The sequence below is a fragment of the Nicotiana sylvestris genome, chromosome 3 (genome assembly GCF_000393655.2).
Source record: "Nicotiana sylvestris chromosome 3, ASM39365v2, whole genome shotgun sequence".
NCBI classification, from domain to species: domain Eukaryota; kingdom Viridiplantae; phylum Streptophyta; class Magnoliopsida; order Solanales; family Solanaceae; genus Nicotiana; species Nicotiana sylvestris.
Genome location: NC_091059.1, coordinates 115,192,721 through 115,215,319, shown reverse-complemented (window position 1 = coordinate 115,215,319; position 22,599 = coordinate 115,192,721). Strand labels below are relative to the sequence as shown.

The 22,599-nt window shown below is 41.2% G+C and overlaps 3 protein-coding genes across 3 annotated transcripts; all 3 read right to left on the bottom strand.

The window, feature by feature from the left end:
- Positions 1-6,638: 6,638 nt before the first annotated feature.
- On the bottom strand, positions 6,639-7,184 carry LOC138887875 (uncharacterized). The gene has a single exon (XM_070169666.1). The coding sequence runs from the start codon at positions 7,182-7,184 to the stop codon at positions 6,639-6,641; it is 546 nt and encodes a 181-aa protein (XP_070025767.1).
- Positions 7,185-7,736: 552 nt separating this feature from the next.
- Positions 7,737-8,696, bottom strand: LOC138887874 (uncharacterized). Its single transcript, XM_070169665.1, has 2 exons — positions 8,461-8,696; positions 7,737-8,091 (listed from the first exon to the last, which is right to left on the bottom strand). Exons 1-2 carry the CDS (start codon positions 8,694-8,696, stop codon positions 7,737-7,739), a joined length of 591 nt encoding a protein of 196 aa, XP_070025766.1.
- A 566-nt stretch (positions 8,697-9,262) lies between these two features.
- On the bottom strand, positions 9,263-10,714 carry LOC138887873 (uncharacterized). The gene is made up of 3 exons (XM_070169664.1): positions 10,430-10,714; positions 10,088-10,381; positions 9,263-9,940 (listed from the first exon to the last, which is right to left on the bottom strand). The coding sequence occupies exons 1-3, from the start codon at positions 10,712-10,714 to the stop codon at positions 9,263-9,265; spliced, it is 1,257 nt and encodes a 418-aa protein (XP_070025765.1).
- Between the last annotated feature and the right edge of the window lie 11,885 nt (positions 10,715-22,599).

The following is a 22,599-nucleotide window of genomic DNA, read 5'->3' as shown; positions in this document are numbered from 1 at the left end:
AAGGTTGTGTCCCCATCAGTGAATTGTAATGCTATCGATGTTAATATTATATATTTCTAATGGAAGGTCCTTTGATATGCAGATGGTTTCTAAATGACTACCTAATATTTTCCAATAGTTGGACTGTATTTTCTCTTTATGATTTTCCCAAATATAAAAGAGTTACAATTAAAAATAACCAATTTATGCCAAGCAGAACTCACTTATTCCTGTGTGATTCTATTAAACAAGGTTTAAAGTCTTGAGTTCTTGATATTCACTTCTACCAAACCCTAACCCAATTTTTCAATTAAAGATAGAGCAAAATGGAATGAGTCAATGTTTGCAACCACCAACAGTAAATAAAGCAAAAGAAATAAATGAATATCAACCAACCATTATATATATATATTCAATGTTAAACACCTATTAACACTATACCCATTTAGGATCTACAACATTAGTATTTAAAACTAGCCACTCCTACTAGAATACAAAAACAAAGCAATAAATAAAGTTATAAAGCTTACAAAGGTAAAAGATTCTCTCTTCAAAAGCTTCCAAACTAATGGTGTATTGAATTCCTTCAATGTGGTCTCTTTTTTAGACTCAATGACCCACAAAACCCCTAGTAAATCTATTTATAGTGGACTATAGGTCGGGGTCAAGATTGAACAAAATTTCCCTCGCAGAGCCCTTCTACGACCGCATACTGGTTATGTGGTTCGCATTATTGAAACATGCGTCGCATAATTGCAGGTCTTGAAGCCCAGTTCTCCATCGAATTCCGGTTCTGCGGTCAGCATACCAATTATGCGACCACAGACTTCATCGCAAAAGTGTTAAGCCAAATTTCTAGTTACAATTGTGCGATCATTACGCGGTCCACAGAAGCGTTATGTAACAACATAATGGAACGCATAATCTTCTCTTCAGTGCCCAAAAGAACTGCTTCAGTCTGCGGTGGGTTTGCGGTCCGCACCACACTTCTGCGGTCGCAACCCTGTTGCATTTCTGCCCTTTTATGGATTTTTGACTTCTTTTCCATCTTTTTGGTTCTTCAAGTCTCGTGCACTACAAAATACCAAAACTTCATAAGAATTAACTAAAAATGCTTTGAAAGACAAACTAAAGTCTATGTAATTGGTATCAAAAGTGCCGAAATTTTACGGCTAAGGAAAAAAAGGTTATGTCCCCATCAATGAAATGTAATGATATCGGTGTTAATATGATATATTTCTAATGTGAGGTCCGTTGATATGCAAATGGTTTCTAAATGACTATTCAATATTTCCCAATAGTTGGGTAGTATTTTCTCATTATGATATTCCTAAATATAAAAGAGTTGCAATTAAGAACAATCAATTTATGCCAAGTAGAACCTACTTATTCCTAAGCATTTCCATTAAATAAGGTTTAAAACCTTGAGTTCTTGATATTCGTTTCTACCAAACCCTAACCCACTTTTCTAATTAATGATAGAGTAAAATAGAACGAGTCAATGTTTGCAACCACCAACAATAAATAAAGCATAAGAAATGAATAAATATCAACCAACCATTATATATATATTCAATGTTAAACACACATTAACATTACACCCATTTAGGGTCCACAACATTAGTATTTAAAACTAGCTACTCATACTACAATACAAATAAAAAGCAATAAATAAAGTCGTAAAGCTTACAAAGGTACAATATTCTCTCTTCAAAAGCTTCCAAAATATTGGCGTATTGAATGCCTTCAATGTGGTCTCTTTTTCATACTCAATGACCCACAAAAAACCTAGTAAATCTATTTATAGTGCACTAAAAGTCGGGGTCAAGATTGGACAAAATTGCACATGCAGAGCCCTTCTGCAACCGCATACTGGTCGCAGACCAATATGCGGTCCGCATAATTGAAACATGCATAGCATAATTGCAGGTCTTGAATCCTAGTTCTCCATCACATTCCAGTTCTGCGGTTAGCATCGCAATTATGCGACCACAGACTTCATCGCAAAAGTGTTAAGCAAAATTTCCAGTTGCAATTGTGCGGTCATTATGCGATCCGAAGAAGTGTTATGAAACCCCATAATGGAACGCATAATCTTCTCTTTAGTGCCTAAAAGAACTGCTTCAGTCTGTGGTGTGTTTGCAGTCCGCATATTACTTCTGTTGTCGCAGACCTGCTGCATTTCTGCCCTTTTATGGATTTTTGACTTCTTTTCCATCTTTTTGGTTCTTCAAGTCTCGTGCACTAAAAAATACCAAAACTTCATAATAATTAACTAAAAATTCTTTAAAATACGAACTAAAGTCTATGTAATTGGTATCAAAAGTGCCAAAATTCTAAGGCACATCATTGATTTTCCTTAACATTCTGCGACCGTAGACAGAAATCTGCGGTCCGCACTTGAGCTTCTGTGCCTGGTTTTTGTACCTTGATACCACTTTCAAACTCCTCGTCTTTCCCCCAAACTTATGTTTTAGCCAATTATTTCTTAAGAGTGTTAAGGAAAGCTCAGGTGCCAAGAGAGGGTCACTGCAAAACGGGTAAAGGCTTGTAACATGATTATCAAATGAGAAAGGTTTTAGGTTCAAAGGGGATGAATAGGGTAATAACATTGGTAGGATATGGAAAATTTCAAAACGGGTCAAGGAGAGCTTGCAATCACTTCTCAAGCCATGCAAAACATAGAATTTCGCCTAGAAACACATTCGGAGCACGTTCTAGACTATTCGCGCGGGTAATTGGAATTGCAATAAAATATCTCACCTCTCACACAACTGGATTGTTAAAGATGATAGAGTCGAGGGCCCACAACAACCATATTCTAACTTGAATATCACTAATAGTTCAACTAAACCACCCGATGATTACTTAAGTTAACATAAGAGTCAAAAGGTCACTAACTAGAGCTATTTCTTTCCAACAACTTGTTTTTAATCATAAGCTCGTAGTTAAGTGTGTTGGTACCAAGTGAAGCATGCTTTATTCTTCTAGTTTTACTCAATTAGTTCCTCTTATTCATTATTACTACTATTATTACCTAAGCATCAAAAACTGACTCAATCCCTTAAGAAGGTTGCCATGTCATCCATCGTTAGGAAGAGTCACCCGGTTCACACAAAAATCACCTTTGGGATGAACCGTGGCATTAAGAAAACCAAAGGCTTATTGATCACTTAAACATAAAAATAAACTACTAAATTAAAAAGAAGCTATTAAAGTAACTAAGAAGCTATTAGACAAAATATTGACTACTAAAAAAACAAAATAAAGAAGCTATAAAGTAAACTATTGAAAGCATAAATGAATATACAAGATGAGAGAGGAAGAAAGAAAATATATACATCAATAGAGAGCGAGAAAAATATGTTCATAAATAAAAAGGAAAGGAAAATGTTATCGGTTGTTACAGGACAATGTCAAATGTCATAAAATCAAATAAACTCCACCTCCCCGAATAAGAATACACATTGTCCCCAATGCTTAAAGAAATAAAAACAAGGAAGGGAAAGAGTAGAGAGGACTCCCTATGTAGTCTTGGACATCTCTATGTCCATAGAAACGTCACCACCCTCAGGCTCTTCCAACTGGATCTCATCATCCTCTGCTCGGGGAGTAGCTGGGTTGGTGAACATCTGTCGCACCGCCTCAGTAGTGTGGGCAGCGAGGTCTGTCTCCTCAGACTGGCCAGCTGGTGCCACTAATGTTGATGGTGTTGTTGGGTCTGCTGGTGCTGCTAGTGTTGCTCGAGCTGTCTCCATCAGCAAATCAAATGGGATGTGCCCAGCAGTTGCTATCTTGGTCACCTCTCGTGCCAACCTGTCAATTGATTTCTTCGACGCTTGGGATTTCCTCATCTTCTTTATCTGCTTCGCAAGCTCCTCAATTGTTGTACCATGTACCACCAAGGTGTCCATGATGGTCTTCTGGTTCTCCAAAATCTTCTTCAAAGTATCCTCCACTATCGGAGGAATCTGGGGAGCGGGGGTAGATGTCAGGGCTGCAACAACACTGGATAGGTCAGACATCTTTGCAGTAGCTATCTGCATCTAGTTGTTGAGACTCGCTGGGAGACTCGCAATGCCAAAAGTGGATAAGTAGAAGATGAAGGAACTGATGCTGATTGCCCTAGCTCATCTGAATGGCCTACAATAGTAGTCGACTTACCCTTGTTCTTCAGGTTCCTTGGGTCCTTTAGAGAGTACCATGTGAAGGGCTTCTTTACCCTAAACTTTGTGTCAAATGACTTTGACTCCACCCCCGCATCTGTAATATACTTTGTGATGGTGTTAGGATATGGGTAGGAGTTATCACCCTGCCTATCAACCAATGACATGTTGACCGACATAATGGCACCCATATTGAATGGGGTACCCAGCCATGATGGAGGCTACAAGAACTGCCCTTGGGATTGGTAGATTGTTCTCTTTCTGGCTTGGGTCTATTCTACTAGACACAAAGGTCTACCACCCTTTTGTTTCAAAGTTGAGGGTGTTCCGCCAAATAGGAAACCCTACTGCGATCCATGGTGGTAGTGGTCCTGGAGCTGCCAAAATCTCGGCTTGCCTTGGGCGAGCTGCGTCAACCACATCAAACATATCCAAGTACTGCACTGACTTCACATCCTCGAGCCCCAAATAAGTGTTAAGTGAGGTTTGATCAAATCTGACTTTTGGGTTCCTCCTTTAGTCACCTTAGTCATCTTCTTGATATGCGCCACATTGGTATATAATTCCCGGACTAAGTGATCCTTGGCATCCACCACGATTTGGGTTAACCATGTCCACCATTTTCTCTCGCAAAACTGTCTTTCCACATTCGGATTGTATCTATCCAAGTCCTTCAAAACAAATTGACGCTCAAGTGTGAGCGATCTTTGAGGCTGCCACTCTCGGAACATGTTAAATGCAGTCAGACTCAAAAAACTATCTTCCCAGACTTCTTTCTTCTTCGACACCTCAAGGCCGACAACATGGGTATCACCCCCTCGACCGTCATCCGGAATAACATCATCATCATTAACTGTAACTAGTGCGACGGGGGCATGAGTAGATGAGGGCTATGAACCTTGACGTCATCTTCCAAACCCTCAGAAGTACTTTCTGAGGTGGAAGGCTCGTCACAGAGTTGGAATTTCCCTTGAAGCTGTTGTGGCTGAGATTGGGCATCAAGATGCTCTACCATAGAGTTGCCCTCTGATGCTTCCCTAGACAGGACATACGAACTTGATTCAGAGGGCTCTGTAGCCCTACCTCTCCCGGTGGTTCCCTTTTTGGATATCACTCTTTGCACGGAGAGTGGTAGGGTACCCTTGCCTCGGCCTCGGGAGGGTTCACCCCTCCCTTTGGATGTATCACCTCATCCCCTTGATCTAACCATTTTCTGCAATACATAGCAATGAGAATCAGTTATAGTTAAAGTTCGGAGTATCATATAGTTGTAGATAAAACAGTATGCAGGATGGGGGAAGTGCGGCCTGTACATTTAAGTGCGTCCGTAGATGGGTTTATGCGGACTGCACAATTTTGAAGTGGGGCGCAATGGTCATTCTGCGGTCCTCACAATTTCAAGTGCAACCGCACAATAGAAATGCAGACCGCACAATTTTGAGTGCCGCCCACAATGCAAGCTCAAAACATGTCATCTCTCTAAAGTCAGAGAATCTGCAGCCGCACACACTTTTCTCCAGCCGCGGTTCAATTTCTGCGGACCGCACAATTTTGTGTGCGGTCTTCACAATCAATGCACAACAATTAGCCTAGCCTAATGATCTCTGGACCGCACAATTCAAAAACACGCGACAATTAACTTAGGGATTTTTCATTCAAGCACAAATTTGACATGGTATTGACAATTTAGTCATGATACACAGTTTACACATCCCCCAATTAGCAAATAGGAAGTTACCCACACAATTTTAAGCACTCATGATAATGAATTTGACATTAGGCCTCAAAATAACCAAACCAACTATGAACAAAAATTAAGAAAATTAAAAAATCTAAAGATGGATTGAAAATATCAGTAACATAGTGATGCAAGGAAGAATCAAATAGGATGAAATGAGTGTGAGATATTTGAAACATTTGAGTGCACTATGCTTTCCTTAGTGTCAAATGTTCAGTGAGTGTAAAGTTTGAACAGTGGTGAGGAGGAACTATTTATAGGTGACCGGTTAGGGCAAGGATTCACGAGCTGAGTGCGGCTGCACAATTTTGTGTGCGGTCCGCACTCCTTACCTGTTACCACTTTTACCATTGTCGATCTGCGGTTCACACATTAGTGGGTGCGACTGTAGAATTTGGTGCAGACCGCACATTTCCTTGTGCGGTCGCATTTTGGCCATTTCTCTAACAGGAAAACTTCAGAGAGTTTGAAATTTAGGATCTCTAACTGTATGGTCTGCATAAGAATTGTGCAGCCGCAGATCTCTTTCTGCTGTGGCACTCAAATTTGTGCGGTCGGCACAATTTCCATACTTAGACATTTTTTTCTTGAACACAGTCCCTGCAAAGCACACTTATTCCTGCACACACTTCAAAACCAGTAGCACAAAGCAAGACCTATCTAAAGAAGAAGAAAAAAAGAAAAGAAAAAGACACATGTGTTGCCTCCCAAGAAGAGCCTGATTTAGCATCACGGCATGACATATATTACCATCATCACTTGAAATGAAGAACCGCCATGACGTGGTCATCATCAACTTTTCTCAGATAATGCTTCACCCGATGACCATTGACTCTAAGCACTTCATTATTTTTATTTTTCAAGTCCAGCGTAACAAAGGGTGTCACACTCTCAACCTCAAATGGGCCACTCCATTTAGACTTTAACTTTCCCAGAAACATCCGTAACCGAGAATTGAACAACAACACAAGATCACCTTCTTTAAACTCCTTGTTCCGAATGTACTTGTCATGGAGGTACGTCATCTTTTCCTTGTATAAGTAAGAACTTGTATATGCATGGTAACATAACTCATCTAGCTCATTCAATTGTGCCACCCTTAAGTTGGCGGCGATATCCCACTCAAGATTCAACTTTTTCAAAGCCCATATCGCCTTGTGCTCAAGTTCCACCGGAAGATGACAAGCTTTCCTGAACATCAACCAGTATGGAGACATCCCAATCAGTGTTTTGTTTGCCGCCTTATAAGCCCATAAAGCATTATCAAGTTTCTTTGACCAATTCGTCCGATTGGTATTCATTGTTTTGACAAGATACTCTTTCTCTCCCGGTTGGATACTTCCACTTGACCACTTACTTGAGGATGATAGGGGGTCGTCACTTTATGAGTGACACCATACTTGGTGAGTAAGGTATCGAGAGGTTTGTTGCAAAAATATGAACCTCCATAATTTATGATAGCCCTTGGAGTACCAAATATTGTAAAGATGTTTTTCTTCAAAAATGCCACCACAATTCTCGCTTTATTATTGGGCAAAGCAACATCCTCAACCCATGTGGACACATAATCAACCGTGTCCAAGATGTAGGTGTTTCCACAAGAGCTCACAAAAGGACCAATGAAATCAATACCCCACACATCAAAAATATCAATCTCCAAGATGGTGGTATGGGGCATTTCATTTTTCTTTGAGATTCTACCGGCCCTTTGACATTCATCACAACACTTGACAAGTTCACTTGCATTCTTGTAGAGAGTGGGCCAATAGAAACTTCAACTTAACACTTTGGTTGTCGTTCTTTCTCCACCATGGTGACCACCATAAGGCGAAGAATGACAAGCCCCAAGAATTTCAGCTAATCACAAGATAGTTAGCTAGATCCGCGAACCAAGGTACCATTTTCATTAAAATAGCTAAGAGTTGCTCATCGGGTAAGGAGTCATTGATTTCAAGGCCATCGTGTGGCCTCCCCTCCTCCTCCAAATGAGATAAGTGCTCTGTCACTTGGTTTTCACTTCCTTTTTGATCTTGGATGTCTATATCAAACTCTTGCAACAAAAGTACCCATCTCATCAAACGGGCTCTGGAATCTTTCTTGCTTATAAGATAGCGAAGTGCCGCATGATCCGTATGAACAATCACTTTTGCACCCATCAAGTATGGGTGAAACTTCTCAATAGAAAACAAAATGGCAAGGATCTCTTTTCTGTAACGGTATAGTTGACTTGGGCACTATTCATGGTCTTGCCTGCATAATAAACCGGATGAAAGATCTTGTTGATACGTTGCCCCAAAACAGCCCCTACCGCTACATCACTTGCATCGCACATAAACTCAAAAGGAACACTCCAATTCGGAGCGGTGATGATGGGAGTAGTAGTCAACTTGAGGTTTAGCAACTCAAAGCTTCTCATGCAATCATCATTGAAATGAAACTTGGCATATCACTTCAAAAGCTTGCACACCGGTTTACCACTTTAGAGAAATCCTTGATGAAACGCTGGTAAAATCCCGTGTGGCCTAAGAAACTCCGCACGCCTTTGACTAAAGTTGGAGGTGGAAGTTTAGAAATCACCTCAATCTTTGCCTTGTCGACTTCAATGTCATTCTTTGAAATCTTGTGGCTAAGGACAATGCCTTCCTCAACCATGAAATGACACTTATCCCAATTAAGCACCAAGTTCGTTCTTCACATCTTGCCAACACCTTGTCCATGTTAGCTAGACAATTATCAAAAGAATTCCCGACCACCGAAAAGTCATCCTTGAAGACTTCAAGGAAATCCTCCACCATGTCCATGAAGATATCCATCATACACCTTTGAAAGTCGTTGGTGTATTGCACAACCCAAATGGCAACCACGCGAATGTGAAAGTACCATAAGGACATGTGAGAGTAGTTTTCTTTTGATTCTCCGGAGCAATAAGAATTTGATTGTAGCTGGTAAACCCATCAAGGAAACAATAGAGAGCACGGTCGGCCAATCTATCAAGCATTTGATCTAGGAAAGGAAGTGGGAAATGATCCTTCCTTGTGACTTTTTTTAGCTTGCAATAGTCCATACACACTCTCCACCTGGTCATCGTTCTTATAGGAATCAACTCGTTCTTGTCATTGGTAGCCACCCATCATGCCCCCTTTCTTTGGACACATTGCACCAGAAAAGTCCACGAACTATCAGAAATGGGGTAAACAACCCCGACATCTAACCACTTGATGATCTCCTTCTTGACACCCTCCTGTATGGATTCATTGAGTCTCCTTTGATGTTCAATAGATGGTTTGGCACCTTCCCCCAAATGAATCCTATGCATGCAAAATGCGGGGATTATTCCCCGAATATCTGCCAAAGTCCATTAAATAGCTTTCTTCCTCTTTTATAGCACCGCCAATGTGGAATCTACTTGCACGTTAGTCAAATAAGAGGAAATAATAACCGGTAAAGTAGAAGAAGGGCCAAGAAATTCATACCGAAGATGTGGAGGGAATGGCTTCAACTCCAAGACCGGAGGCTCCTCAATTGAAGACTTTGTTGGAGAAGTGGTTCTATTCTCAAGATCCAAGGACAATTTGCGGCGCACATAAGTGTACGACTCCATCCCTTGCAAAGAGTTCACACATTCCACGTAACACTCCATTTCTTTATCGTCACAATTGAGCAATACGGCCTCCAAAGTATCATCAACATTCATCATGGCACTTGTTTGATCAATGATCACATTGATCACCAAGTCCACGAAAGAGCATACCTCATTGCTATTGGGTTGCCTCATAGACTTGCACACATGGAAAACCACCTTTTCATCACTAATCCGGAATGTAAGTTCTTCGGCTTCCACATCAACTAGAGACTTCCCCGTAGCAAGGAAAGGTCTCCCAAGAATGATTGGCACCTCATAATCAACCTCACAATCAAGAATAACAAAATCCGTCGGGAGAATGAATTTATCAACACGAACCAAAACATCATCAATTATACCCAACGGTCTCTTCATAGTACGATCCCCCATTTGTAATCTCATAGATGTGGGTCTTGGTTGCCCAATTCCTAAAGTCTTGAAAACCAAATAGGGCATCAAATTTATACTTGCCCCAAGATCACAAAGAGCTTTTGCAAAGTCAGCACTTCCAATGGTACAAGGGATTGTGAAAGTACCGGAATCTTCCAATTTGGGAGCCATTGAGTGCACAATTGCACTCACTTGATGTGTCATCTTTATAGTTTCACACTTCATCGACCTCTTCTTTGTCATCAAGTCCTTTATGAACTTTGCGTAACCCGGTATTTGCTCCAAAGCCTCAACTAATGGCACATTAATAGACAGACTCTTCATCATGTCAACAAACTTTTTGAATTGGATCTCGCCATTTTGCTTGGCAAGACTTTGATGATATGGAGGAGGAGGACTTGGCATTAGTGCCTTAGCTTTTGGCACTACCGGTTTCAGTATGTCATCAATGTGCTCCCTAGACAGGTTCACTTCTTCTCGAGTCTCCTACACATTGTCATCAATATCGATCCTCACTTCATCATTTGCGTGCACCTCATTGTTTGGAATCTCATCTTCATGTACCACTTGCTCATCATCCACAATTTTCCTTTGTCTTGAGGTGGTTGCGTCCCCACCTTTTCCAATCCTTGTAGTAACTGTCATGGCATGTCCCGTGTTGTTCCCACCCTTTGGGTTCACTACCTCGTCACTTGGTAGTGCCCGCTTAGGAAGAGTGTTTAAAGTTTGTGAGATTTGCCCCAATTGAACTTCCAAATTATGAATTGAAGTGTTATGAGAGGGTAGTTGAGCATTGGAGTCGGCATTCTTCTCCATCATTTTTTTGAACATGTTCTCAATTCATCCCATCTCATTGTTGGAAGAGCTTGGACCATGGGAAGGATAAGGAGGAGAGTTGCTCGGTTGTTAATACATCGGGGGCTTTTGAAAACCCGATGCCCAATTGCCTTGGTTAATATTCCATCCCCCTTTGTTGTTTTCTCTCCAATATCCTTGACTATTGCCTTGGTTATTTTGACCATTCCAATTACCTTGATTGTTTTGATTGTTCCAATTCCCTTGGTTGTTACCACCATTCCAATTACCTTGATTACTAGACTTCCAATTCCCTTGATTATCATGAGGTCTCCATTGTTGTTGATTCGGGCCTTGAGAATTGTTTCTTTGCCCTTGGAAGTTGCTCTTCTTGTTCATTGTAAGATTCATCTTGATCAAACCCACTATCTTCTTGAACATAATGTCCCGCACGGTTTTGCACTTGAGGACCCTTTTGCCTTCTCTTGTTTACCATCATATTAACTCCCTCCATTGCATTGACTTGCTTAGGACCTTGCACTTGTTGAAGTTGAGCCTTGGCTAATTGATGCATCGCGATGGTCAACTCGGCATTTGCTTGCCCATGATCATGCAATTCTTTATGTAGGTGAATCACATTTTGATCATCTTAAGGAACATTTTCTCTACTTTGTCATGCCGATAAAGTGTCATGACCCGGAATTTCCACCTTCGGGACCGTGATGGTGCCTAACATTTCACTTGTTAGGCAAGCCATCGTTACAGGATTCTTAAAAACAACATTAGTCAATTTTAATAACAGAAACAATTAAGCTACATACAAGCTAAAACTGAATTGTGGAATAACATAAAACCCATAATAACTAATACAATTCGGATCTGGAGTCACAAATCATGAGCATCTAAGATTTACTCCAAACAAAGTCTGAAAGAAAATACAACTGTTCTAAAAGAAAGGAAATAGTAAAATAAAGAAACTAGGAAGGGACTCCAGGGTCTACGGACGCTAGTAGATCTACCTTGGGTCTCCGACAAGTAACTCGAACTACTAACCTCACGATCAGCTAGGGCCAATACCAAAATCTGCACAAGAAGTGCAGAGTATAGTATAAGTACAACTGAGCCAATGTACTCGTAAGTGTCGAGCCTAACCTCGACGAAGTAGTGACGAGGCTATGATAAGACGCCTACATAATAAACCTGTGAAATTAATAGTATATGTACAAGATAACAACAAATAAAGCAAGACAAGTAATATCGGGAAGGGGACATGCTAAAGGGGATATAAGATACGAGAGATACAGCTGAATGATAAACTCTCAACCTCACAATATAAATCAATAGATACGACAAGACATCACCCTTCGTGTATTAACTCTCATAACATGTCACGGTATCACCCTTCGTGCATTAACACTATCCCTTACCATATAACGATGAACAAGTAAATACAGAGAAATAAAATTACAATAACAAGCCTTACTTTAATAGTGGTTCCACAATACCAAATCTAAACTTTGAATCAATACTCAATTATAACCAAAAAACCTATAAACATGATAAGAACGATCAATTTAACAAATAACTAGTCTAAACATGGACAACGAGATCAAAGAAAGCAATATTTGCAAGAAATCAAGTCCCACCCGCAAGCTTTAACCCGAAGACAACTTATAAGTACTCGTCACCCTCACATATACAATGTATCCAACATCTAAACATGTAGAAAATAGACAAACAAGTTTTATTCCTCAAGTTAAGGTTAACCACGACACTTACCTCACTCCAAAAGGTCCACTCATAGCTCAATCATAGCTTTGCCTTTCAAACAAGCCTCCGAACCAATAGAATCCAGCAAATTACTAACCAAACGATTCAAATTAAGCCTTAGGAACTACGCATGATTCCGACAAATTCAATTTAGGCCATTATTGAAAAAGTCATCAAAATTCAACTCCCGGGCCCGCTTGGTCCAAACCCAAAATTCGGACCAAAACACGATTACCCATTCACCACCGAGCCTAGTTATGTAATTTATTTTGGAATCCGACCTCAATTTGAGGTCTAAATCCCCCCAATTTCCACCATGAAAACACAAGATTTTTGGTTAAAATCTTAGGAAATGTAGTGAAAGATTGAAAGAAACTAGATTAGAATCACTTACCAGTGATTTGGGGAAGAAAAGTTCTTTGCAAAATTGGCTCTACGATTTTCGTGTTTTGAAAATTTGAAGAATGAGCAAAAATCACGTCTAAGTCCCATTTGATCAGTTGCAGATGTCCAACGCAAATGCTAAGAATAAATTGCAAATGCGAAGACCTTTACATCTCTACTTTCTTTGCAAATACGAAGAATAGTTCGCAAATGCGAACCATGATCTCTGCAAAAGCGACCATATGAACGCATTTGCGATCACTGCCTCCCCCTCTCCCACTTTGCAAATGTAGAGATGTGTTTGCAAATGTGAACTCTGGCCTCCCCGCAAATGTGAACTCTTGATCGCAAATGCGAACTAAGGCTGGCCCAAGTACTCTTCACAAATGCGAAGAATTTGCTCGAAATTGCAAGGCTGTCAGCATGGGGGAATGTTCGCAAATGTGAACACTAGTCTGTCAAATGCAAGATCAGACACCAGTTACAGAAATTGCAGAACCAGCTGAGTTCTAAGACCAAATTTCACTTTGTAGCCTATCCTAATCTCACTAGAGCCCAGAGGGCTCTAAACCAAAAGTGCAAACAAGTCTAAAAACATCATACGTACTTGCTCGCGCGATCAAATTGCCAAAATAACACCTAGAACTACTAATTGAACAACAAATCAAATGAAATTTTTAAGAAAATTTTGAAACTTCTATTTTCACAACCAGGCGTCTGAATCATGTCAAACCAACTCTGTTTTTCACCAAATTTGAAAGACAAGTCATAAATATAAAATTGGACCTATAACGGATTCCAGAGACAAAATACAGACTCGATATCCGAAAAGTCAAACATGGTAAAACATTTCAAAGTCATTAAGCCTTTAACTTTCAAATTTCAACAAAGCCCGATAACTCGGGTTAGGGACTTCCGATTCATTTTCGGGCATATACCCAAGTCCCAAATCATGACACAGACCCATTGGGACAGTTAAAACACAAATCCGGGTCTGTGTGCTCAAAACATTGTTCGAAGTCAACTCGAATGGATTTGCAAGCAATGTTTTCATATTTTATCAATTTATAACATAAAAGATTTCTAGTAAAATGCACGGACTGCACACACAAATCGAGAAAGACTAAAATGAGGTATTTAAGGCTACAAAATGCAGAATTACGTTCTAAAACATAGGATGACCTATCGGGAAATCACATTCTCCACCTATAAAACAATCGTTTTTCCTCGAACGGATGTAGAAAAGTAACTGGACTAGTGAAAAGGTTAGGATATCTACTCCGCATGTTCGACTCGGACTCCCCAGTAGGTACCTCGATGAGCTAACCTCTCCACTACACTCGAACTGAAGGATAACTGACAAATCTGTCAGGCTGGAATAGCCACCGGCTTCTCCTCATAAGTCAACTCCTTTTCCAACTGGACAGAGCTGAAATCTTACACGTGGAACACCGGATGAACTGCTGATGAACCAGGTGGTAACGCAAGCCTGCAAACCACCTCTACCATTCTCTCAAGAATCTCAAAATGATTGATAAACCTAGGGCTCAACTTTCCGTTCTTCCTAAACCTCATTACACCCTTCATGGGTGATACCCGGAGCAACACTCTTTCTCCGACCATAAATGCAACATCACGAACTCTACGGTCGGCATAACACTTCTGCCTGGACTGAGCTATGCGAATTCGATCCTGAATAATCTTGACCTTGTCCAAGGCATCCTGTACTAAATCATTACCCAATAACCGAGCCTCCCTCTAGTCGAACCATCCAACTGGCGATCGGCCTCGCCTACTGTATAATGCCTCAGAGTGAGCCATTTGAAAGCTCCACTGATAACTATTGTTGTAGGCAAACTCCACAAGTGGCGAGAATTGATCCCAGGAACCTCCAAAGTATAACATAGGCACGGAGCATATCCTCCAATATCTGAATATTGCGCTCGAACTGTCCGTCTTTCTGAGGATGAAACGATGTGCTCAACTCAACCTATGTGTCCAACTCATGTTGTATTGCTCTCCAAAAGTTCAAGGTGAAAAGGTACCTCGATCAGAAATGATAGACACGGGCACACAGTGAAGACGGACGATCTCGCAGATATTATTCTCTGCTAACCGCTCTGAAGAATAAGTAACTACCACAGGAATGAAGTGCGTTGACTTGGTCACCCTATCGACAATAATCCAAACTGCATCGAACTTCCTCTAAGTCCGTGGGAGTCCAACAACGAAATCCATAGTGATATGCTCACACTTCCACTTAGGAATCTGAAACTTCTGAAGCAAACCACTAGGTCTCTGATGCTCACACTTTACTTGCTAATAATTTAGACACTGAGCTACATATGCATCTATATCCTTCTTCATCCTCCTCTACCAATAATGCTGCCGCAAGTCCTGATACATCTTAGCGGCGCCCGGATGAATGGAATACTGGGAACTGTAGGCCTCCTCAAGAATCAACTCACGAAGTCCATCCACATTAGGTACACAAACATGACCCTGCATCCTTAAAACTCCATCTCTGACTGTAACCTTCTTGGCATCACTATGTTGTATTGTGTCTAAGTACGAGCAAATGAGGGTCATCATACCACCGATCTCTAATGCACTCAAATAAGGAAGACTGAGATATTGTACAAGCTAGAACACCGTTGAGATCAGAAACATCAAACCTCATAAACTGATTAGCTAAGGCATGAACATCTAATGCAAGTGGTCTCTCACCGACTGGAATGCATGCAAGGTTGCCCATACTCGCTGACTTTCTACTCAAAGCACCGACCACTATATTAGTCTTCCCGGGATGATACAAGATGGTGATATCAAAGTCTTTCAATAGCTCCAACTACCTCCTCTACCTCAAATCGAGCTACTTCTTCTTGAACAAATACTGCAAGCTCTGATGATCTATGAATACCTCACACGGCACGCCGTAAAGATAGTGCCTCCAAATCTTCAACGCATGAACAAAGGCTGCCAGCTCTAGGTCATGAACATGGTAATTCTTTTTGTTAACTTTCAGCTATCGTGATGCATATGCAATCACCCTGCCATCCTGCATCAATACCACACCAAGTTCAATATGAGATGCATCACAATATACCGTATAAGATCCTGAACCTGTGGGCAACACCAACACCAGCACCATAGTCAAAACAGTCTTGAGCTTCTGAAAGTTTGCCTCACACTTGTGTGACTATCTGAACGGGGTACCCTTCTGGGTTAACCTGGTTAATGAGGCTACTATAGATGATAACCCCTCCGCAAACCGACGGTAATAATCCGCCAAACCCAAGAAACTCCGAATCTCCCTAGTTGAAGTAGGTCTAGGCCAGTTTTGAACTGCCTCAATCTTCTTATGGTCTACCTGAATGCCCTCTGGTGATACAACGTGCCCCAAGAAAGTGACTAAATCCAACCAAAACTAACACTTTGAAAACTTAGCATATAATTGGCTGTCTCTCAAAGTCTGAAGTATAATCCGAAGATGTTGCTCGTGCTCCTCACGACTACGGGAGTAGATTGCGATATCACCAATAAACACAATCACAAAAGAATCCATATACGACTTGAACACCCGGTTCATCAAATCCATAAATGTTGTTGGGGCAATTTGTCAGCCTAAATGACATCACCAAAATCTCATAATTCCTATACCGAGTCCGAAAGGCTATCATAGGGACATCAGATGCCCTAATCCTCAACGGATGGTAGCCAGACCTTAAACCGATCTTTGAAAACACATTGGCACCCTGAAGCTGATCAAATAAGTCATTAATCCTCGGCAATGGATACTTGTTCTTGTTGGTGACTTTGTTCAACTGCCTGTAGTCTATGCACATCCTCATCAATCCATATTTCTCCTTCAAAAACAACATGGGCGCACCCTAGGGCGAGACACTAGGTCTATGAAACTCTTATCAAGCAAATCTTGCAACTGCTCCTTCAATTCTTTCAACTCTGGCGGGGCCATACGGTATGGCAGAATATAAGTGGGCTAAGTTCCTAGAGCTAAGTCAATACATAAGTCGATATCCCTGTCGGGTGGCATCTCCAGCAGGTCTACAGGAAATACCTTCGGAAATTCACGGACCACTGGTACAGAATCCATGGAAGGAACCTCCGTACTAGAATCGTGGACATAAGCCAAATAAGCTAGACACCCCTTCTCGACCATACGTCGTGCCTTCATATAATAGATAACCCTGCTAGTAGAATGTCCAGCAGCCTCTCTCCACTCTAATCGAGGCAACCCTGGCAAGGCTAAGGTTACCGTCTTGGCATGACAATCCAATATAGCGTGATAAGGTGACAGCCAATCAATACCCAAGATAACACCAAAATCTACCATATCAAGAATTAAAAGATCTACACTAGTCTCAAGACTCTCAATGGTAAACACACATGAACGATAAACACGATTTACAACAATAGCATCTCTCATAGGTGTGGACATATACACTGGAGCACTCAAAGAACCACGAGACACAACAAAATATGAAACAAAATTAGATGACACATGGGAATAAGTAGAACTCGGATCAAATAAAACTGAAGCATCTCTACTACAAACTGAAACAGTACCTGTGATAACGGCGTTAGAAGACTCGGCCTTAGGCCTGGCTGGAAAAGCATAGAATCGGGGCTGGGCCCCACCACTCTGAACTACATCTCTAGAACGGGCCCTAGGTGGTTGGCCTCTACCTTTAGCAGCCTGACCTCCACCTCTAATGGTCTGACCACAACCTTTAGCTGCTTGACCCCTACATCTAGCTGGCTGAGCGGGCGGTAAAGCACTCGATGCCTAGAACATGGCACGAGAACCTTGATGTTGTGAACTACTCGATGCACGAGGGAAAAATCTAGCAATGTGCCTCGGATCACCACAAGTTTAACATGACCTCTGATGATATGGTTGTTGACCCTGAAACTGACCTTGTCAACCTGAGTAACCACCCTGAAAACTCTGGAGTGGAGGTGCTCTAATAGAATCTGGTGGTGCACTATAGGCTAGCTGGTTGGAATAAGGCATATGAGGGCCACGACCACCCGAAGCACTATGAGATGCGTAGAGTGCTGAATGAAACGGCTGGGGAGGATGGCCTCTACCAAAAGTACCGCTGCCTCTAGACGAGGAATTGCTAAACCCACTGGAATGACGAGGCCTCTTGTCAGATCCCTAACCTCCCCCTGTGAAAGAACCATCTCGACTCGCCTGACAACATTGGTAGATGTCTGAAAAGAAATCTCACTCCCAATCTCCTTGGCCATCTGCAACCTGATACACTGAGAAAGTCCCTCAATAAACCTCCTCGCCCTCTCTTTCTCTCTCTCTCTATTTGTAGGAAGTAGAAGAATAACATGACGGGCTAGATCTACAAAACGGGTCTCACACTCAGTGACAAACATACTTTCCTATTGGAGACGCTCGAACTGCCTGCGATAATCCTCTCTCAATATGACGGGGAGGAACTTCTTAAGAAATATCTAAGTGAACTGGACCCAAGTAAGAGTAAGCGACCCAGCTGGTCTGGTTGAAACAAAATCTTTCCATCATCTCTTGGCGGAACTCGTCATCTTAAACATAGCAAAATCGACCCCATTGGTATCAACTATCCCCATGTTCTGCAGAACCTCATAGCAACGATCAAGATAATATTGTGGGTCTTCAGAAGGTACAACACTTAAGTGAACTAGAAAGAGCTTGTTGAACTTGTCCAACCTCAATAAGCCTTCAGAAGCCATAGCTTGCCCAACACCGGACTATGCCACAACCATCGGCTGAACCACTCCAACTGGCTAAGCTACTGGAGTCTGATACTGGGAAGCCATCTGCTCCGGGGTGTGAGTAGCATGAATCTATGGTCCTCCTCCAGCCTGAGAAACGGTTGGTGCCATGGAAAATGTGCTAGTTTGAGCCGCACTCTTCATAGGGCCCACCAAACGGACCAAAGCGTCCTGAAGCACTAGGTGGCAATGAACCCCTCCGGGACCTGAGCAGGTCCTACAGGAACAGTCTATGATGGAATCTCCTCGTCAAACTCTACTTGAGGCTCCAATGATGGTGATGTTATCGAGCTATAGGCTGAGTTATGCCCTTGCCTCGGCCTCTGCCACAGCCTCGGCCTCGGCCTCGACCTCTCCCCCTCATAAAAGCTGCCACTAGGGGCTATAGCTGCTGCTCAGCTGAAGATGTTGTAAGTGTTCTCGCCATCTACGAGGGAACAAGAGTAGAAGAGTTCAATTTACAATGAGGGAACAAAATTGCACGACAGAGAAGAATAGAAGTCAAATTTCTTCCTAAACTTTATAGTCTCTGGAAGATAAGTACAGACGTCTCCGTACCGTTCCTCTAGACTCTACTAAACCTGCTCGTGAATTGTGAGACCTAGGAAACCTAGTGCTCTGATACCAACTTGTCACGACCCAAAATTTTCACCTTCGGGACCATGATGACGCTTAACATTTCACTTGCTACGCAAGCCAACGTTAGAGGAGGATTCTTAAAACCAACTTTAGTCAATTTTAATAATAGAACAATTAAGCTAAATAGAAGCTAAAACTAAATTGCGGAATAACATAAAACCCATAATAACTGATACAATTCATATCTAGAGTCATGATTCATAAGCTTCTAAGATTTACTACAAACAAAGTCTGAAAGAAAATGCAACTGTTCTGAGAGAAAGGAAACAGTAACATAAAGAAAATAGGAAGGTACTCCAAGGTATCAGCAGATATACCTTGGGTCTCCGACAACCAAGTTCAACTGCTAACCTCACGATCAGCTAGGACCGGTACCAAAATCTGCATAAGAAGTGCAGAATGTAGTATGAGTACAACCGACCCTATGTACTCATAAGTGTCGAGCCTACCTCAATGAATTAGTGACGTGGCTATGACAAGACACCTACATAATAAACCTGTGAAATTGATAATATATGTAGAAGATAACAACAAATAAAATCTAGACAAGTAATATCGGGAGGGGACACGCTAAATAGGATACAAGATATGAGAGATACAGCTGAATGATAACCAGAACAGGCAATATACCTTTAACCCGTGAAAACAGTTAAACACAATAAAGAAAAGTGCACGGTATCACCCTTCGCGCTTTTAATCTCAACCTCATAGTGAAACAATGAAACTGCACAACATCACCCTTCATGCTTTTACTCTCAACCTCACAATATAAATCAATAGATACGACACGACATCACCCTTCGTGCATTAACTCTTATAACATGGCACGACATCACCCTTCATGTATTAACACTCACAATATGGCACGACATCATCCTTCGTGCATTAACACTCTCCCTTACCATCTAACGATGAACAAGTAACAACAGGGAGATGGAATAACAATAACAAGCCTTACTTCAACAGTGGTTCCACAATACCAAATCTCAATTGTGAGTCAATACTCAATTATTACCAAAAAACCTATAAACATGATAAAAACGATCAATTTAATAAATAACTAGTCTAATCATGGACAACGAGACCAAAGAAAGTAATAATTGCAAGAAATCAAGTCCCAACCGCATGCTTTAACCCGACGACAACGCATAAGTACTCGTCACCTAACATATACGTTGTACCCAACATCTAAAGATGTATCAAATAAACAAATAGGTCTTATTCCCTCAAGTCAAGGTTAACCACGACACTTACCTCGCTCCAAAAGGTCCACTCAAAGCTCAATCAAAGCTTTGCCTTTCAATCAAGCCTCTGAACCAATAGAATCTAGCAAATTACCAACCAAACGATTCAAATTAAGCCTTAGGAACTACCTATGATTGCAAAGGATTCAATTTAGACCATTATTGAAAAAGTCAAAAAAGTCAACTCCCCAACCCTCTTGATCCAAAGCCGAAATTCGGACCAAAACCCGATTACCCACTCACCTCAGAGCCCGGTTATGTAATTTGTTTTGGAATCCAACCTCAATTTGAGGTATAAATCCCCATTTACATAAATCCTTAATTCTACCAAAAACCCCCAATTTCCACCATGAAAACACAAGTTTTTTGGTTGAAATCTTAGGAAATTTAGTGAAAGATTGAAAGAAACTAGTTTAAAATCACATACCAATGATTTGGGGAAGAAATGTTCTTTCAAAAATCACCTCAAGGGTTTTCTTGTTTTGAAATTTTGAAGAACGAGCAAAAATCCAATCTAAGTCCCATTTGATCAGTTGTAGATGTTGCATTTGCGACCTGGGGCTCGTAAATGCGAACCCCGCAAATGCGAAGAATCAATCGCAAATGCAAAGACCTTCACATCTCTTCTTTCTTTGCAAATGCAAAGAACGGTTTGCAAATGTGAACTATGATCTCCGCAAATGCGGCCATTTGATCGCATTTGCGATCAATGCCTCCCCCTGTCCCACTTTGCAAATGCGAAGATTTGTTCGCAAATGTGAACTCTTGTCTTCCCGCAAATGTGAACTCTTGATCTCAAATTCGAACTAAGACTGACCTAGGTACTCTTCACAAATGCAAAGAATTTGCACGCAATTGTGAGCCTATCAGCATGGGGGAATGTTTGCAAATGCGAACACTTGTCTCGCAAATGCGAGATCAGACACCAGTTACAGAAACTGCACAACCAGCTGAGTTCTAAGTCCAATATTCACTCCGTAGCCTATCCAAAACTCACCCGAGCCCTTAGGGCTCTAAACTAAAAGTGGACACAAGTCTAATAGCAGCATACGAACTTGCTCGTGCGATCAAATCGCCAAAATAACACCTAGAATTACTAGTTAAACACCAAATCAAATGAAATTTTCAAGAAAACTTTGAAACTTCTATTTTTACAACCGGACGTCCGAATCACGTCAAACCAACTCTATTTCTCACCAAATTCGACAAACAAGTCATAAATATAGTATTGGACCTACACCGAATTCCAGAACCAAAATACATATCCGATATCCAAAAAGTCAACATTGGTCAAACATTTCAAAGTCATTAAGCCTTTAACTTTTAAATTTCAACGAAGTCCGATAACTCAGGCTAGGGACTTCTGAATTCGATTTCGGGCATACTCTCAAGTCCCAAATATGACACGGACCCACTAAGACTAACGAAATATGAATTCGGGTCTGTTTTCTCAAAAAGTTGACCGAAGTCAACTCGAATGGATTTCCAAGCAAAAATTTCATATTTTTATTAGTTTTTAACATAAAAGCTTTTAGGAAATATGCCTGAACTGTACACATAATTCGAGGTAGGCTAAAATAAGGTATTTAAAGCTTCAAAGCACAGAATTAGATTCTAAAATATAATATGACCTATCAGGTCATCACATGAAGTATCTGCCATTTCATCTAAGACCTCACAACCTTCCGCATATGAAGTTTTCATGTAATTTCACCAGCAAGTTGGTTGACCACGCATTGATTTGTAGTATTGATCCCCCTATAGAAAGTTTGTTGAATCATAGCCTCCGTCATGTCATTATTTGGGCACTCTCCACCATAGTTCGGTACCTCATCCATATCTCATGCAACGGACCATTGGGTTCTTGTTTGAATAATATAATCTCATCTCTAGGAGTAGCCATATGCCCAGGAGAAAAGAATGTATAAATTAATTTCTCTGCCAATTCATCCCATGTATGGTTTGGCAACCTTTCTAACCAATCCAAAGCTTTCCCCCATAGAGAGAAAAGGAATAGCCTCAATCTTAAAGCATCCCCGGAGACGTTTGTCTGTTTACTCCCCCAGCAAGTGTCCACAAAAG